General features: G+C 61.8%; 1 protein-coding gene across 1 annotated transcript in view; it reads right to left on the reverse strand.

The window, feature by feature from the left end:
- DYSF (dysferlin) overlaps positions 1-1,790 on the reverse strand; it is a 223,011-nt gene that overhangs the window by 167,648 nt on the left and 53,573 nt on the right. The window contains exons 7-8 of the mRNA XM_013004756.2: positions 1,077-1,191; positions 362-486 (exon numbers count right to left, since the gene is read on the reverse strand). Of these exons, the coding sequence (XP_012860210.1) occupies positions 362-486; positions 1,077-1,191 (240 nt within the window). The remainder of the gene's footprint in view (positions 1-361; positions 487-1,076; positions 1,192-1,790) is intronic.

The following is a 1,790-nucleotide window of genomic DNA, read 5'->3' on the forward strand; positions in this document are numbered from 1 at the left end:
CCACCCTGGCCTGGCACAAAGCTGCTCGGTTTGGACCATGTCTTCTCCTCCTCACCATCCAGACAGGACTGGGAACCAACTGGTCGCCCTCAGAAGCCTCAAAGCCCCCTCACAGAGCACCAGCCAACCTCTCCTCACCCTCCGTCACCAAGGCCACTGCTCCTTCCTGCCTCCACCTACTTCAACTGTCGTGCAGCTCAGGATGTGGGAGCCACCCCTGGGGAGGCTGGAGCCCCCTCTCTGGCTGGGACAGGGCTGGTTCTAATAGGATGTGCCTCTGCCTCCCTCACAGCAGGGCCTTTCCGGGCTCGGCTCCAGGCACAGGCAGAGGGGGAAAGTGTCTGCTCCCACCTCCCTTCACCATGTCAGTCTCCAGACGCTCCCCCATAGACATGACCCCTACTGGCCCACTGTGGAACTCGCCTGCCCACCTGGCAACCTGAACGCCACACAGGCTGCCCTCCCAGGCCCGCCGCTGGCTGGGTCCTGACCCGACAAGCTGGCAGGTTAGGCAGAGACCAGTGAAGAGAACTGAAGGCCACCACCCCGGGTGAACTCAATGTCCTCTTTTCACCAGGGCAAAAGGTAGGCCCAGAGTCACACAGCTACTAGGTGTCCAACATAACTGGACCCCATGTCGCCTGGCTTTGGCCCAGACTCTCCAGGAGAGCTAGTTCCTTTGTCATGCATGTGCTGTCCCCCAAAGGCCTGCCGGGTGTTGCACCCAAGGCCATCCAGTGCAGAGCAGGGATCCACGTGGCTCTTTGGGGTGGGTGGAGCCTAAGGAATTGCCTGGAATAAGCCCCACCTCTGAAAGGGCAGGCCCTGGAACACAGCCACCCACACAGGATGCCCAGCACAGCCCCTTCCTACACTGTGCTGGGTGGGTGAACATCCTCACCATAGTGAGGACCCCGTAGCGCCTCTTCCCCTCTTTCTGCATGGCAGGAAAGGCTGGCCCCACCCACCCCATCGTCTCTTCTCCAGGCCTGGGCAGCCCCCCACCCAAGGAAGGCAACTCAGCCTCGCTGTCAAACCCAAAGCCAGACACAGGCGGGGGCGGGGGTGCTCCTCACCAGCTCCCCCATCCAGGTCAGGCAGAGTCGGGGAGGGCTCTGAAGGAGGTGGAGGCAGGAGCGGGGGTGCGGCTCCAGGGAGTGGCGTGTAGGACACCTGCAGCACCAGCGAGGCCTGGAAGAGATGAGGGGTAGGGGGTTGGATGTTTCCTTACTCCCTCTCATGAAGGACTCCACCCTAACACGCAGAACCGCCCACAGTAACCTGTCAGCATTGTCAGGTGGTCCCTAGCAGAGCCTGGAGCCAGGTTTGCACCCCAGCCCTGTGCCTCACTTTCCCCATCTGTAAAATGGGGGGGGGGAGGGGCAATAGCAATGACACCTGCCTCCTAAAGGGGCAAAATAAGGATTCAGCCCAGGGACAGAGCACCGAGTCATGACCGACGAGTGGTTAGGGAGATTCAGGCTCTCCAGCACAGAGGTTCAACACTCTGGGCCCCCTGAGGAGCCAAGGGCCCCTGTCTTGCTTCTGCAGAGCTACCACGGCCCAGGCTGCCAGGACTCCAGGGTGCTGCTCAACCCCTAGGGTTCTCTTCCCCTCTAGAAGAATCCCCTGCCCCCACTCCCCGCTGTTCACACCACTCACAGGGACAGGGACAGGGACGGCACCTCCGCCCCTGCCCACCTTGCTCACAGGACCACCTGAGCCTGAAGACAAAAGTGTCCCTTCGGCAGGCTCACCAGCCTCCCAGCGCCAGGCCTGCAAGCAGGGAC

Source organism: Echinops telfairi, unplaced genomic scaffold (genome assembly GCF_000313985.2).
Source record: "Echinops telfairi isolate 266 unplaced genomic scaffold, ASM31398v2 ScPeMD7_9;HRSCAF=40, whole genome shotgun sequence".
NCBI lineage: Eukaryota > Metazoa > Chordata > Mammalia > Afrosoricida > Tenrecidae > Echinops > Echinops telfairi.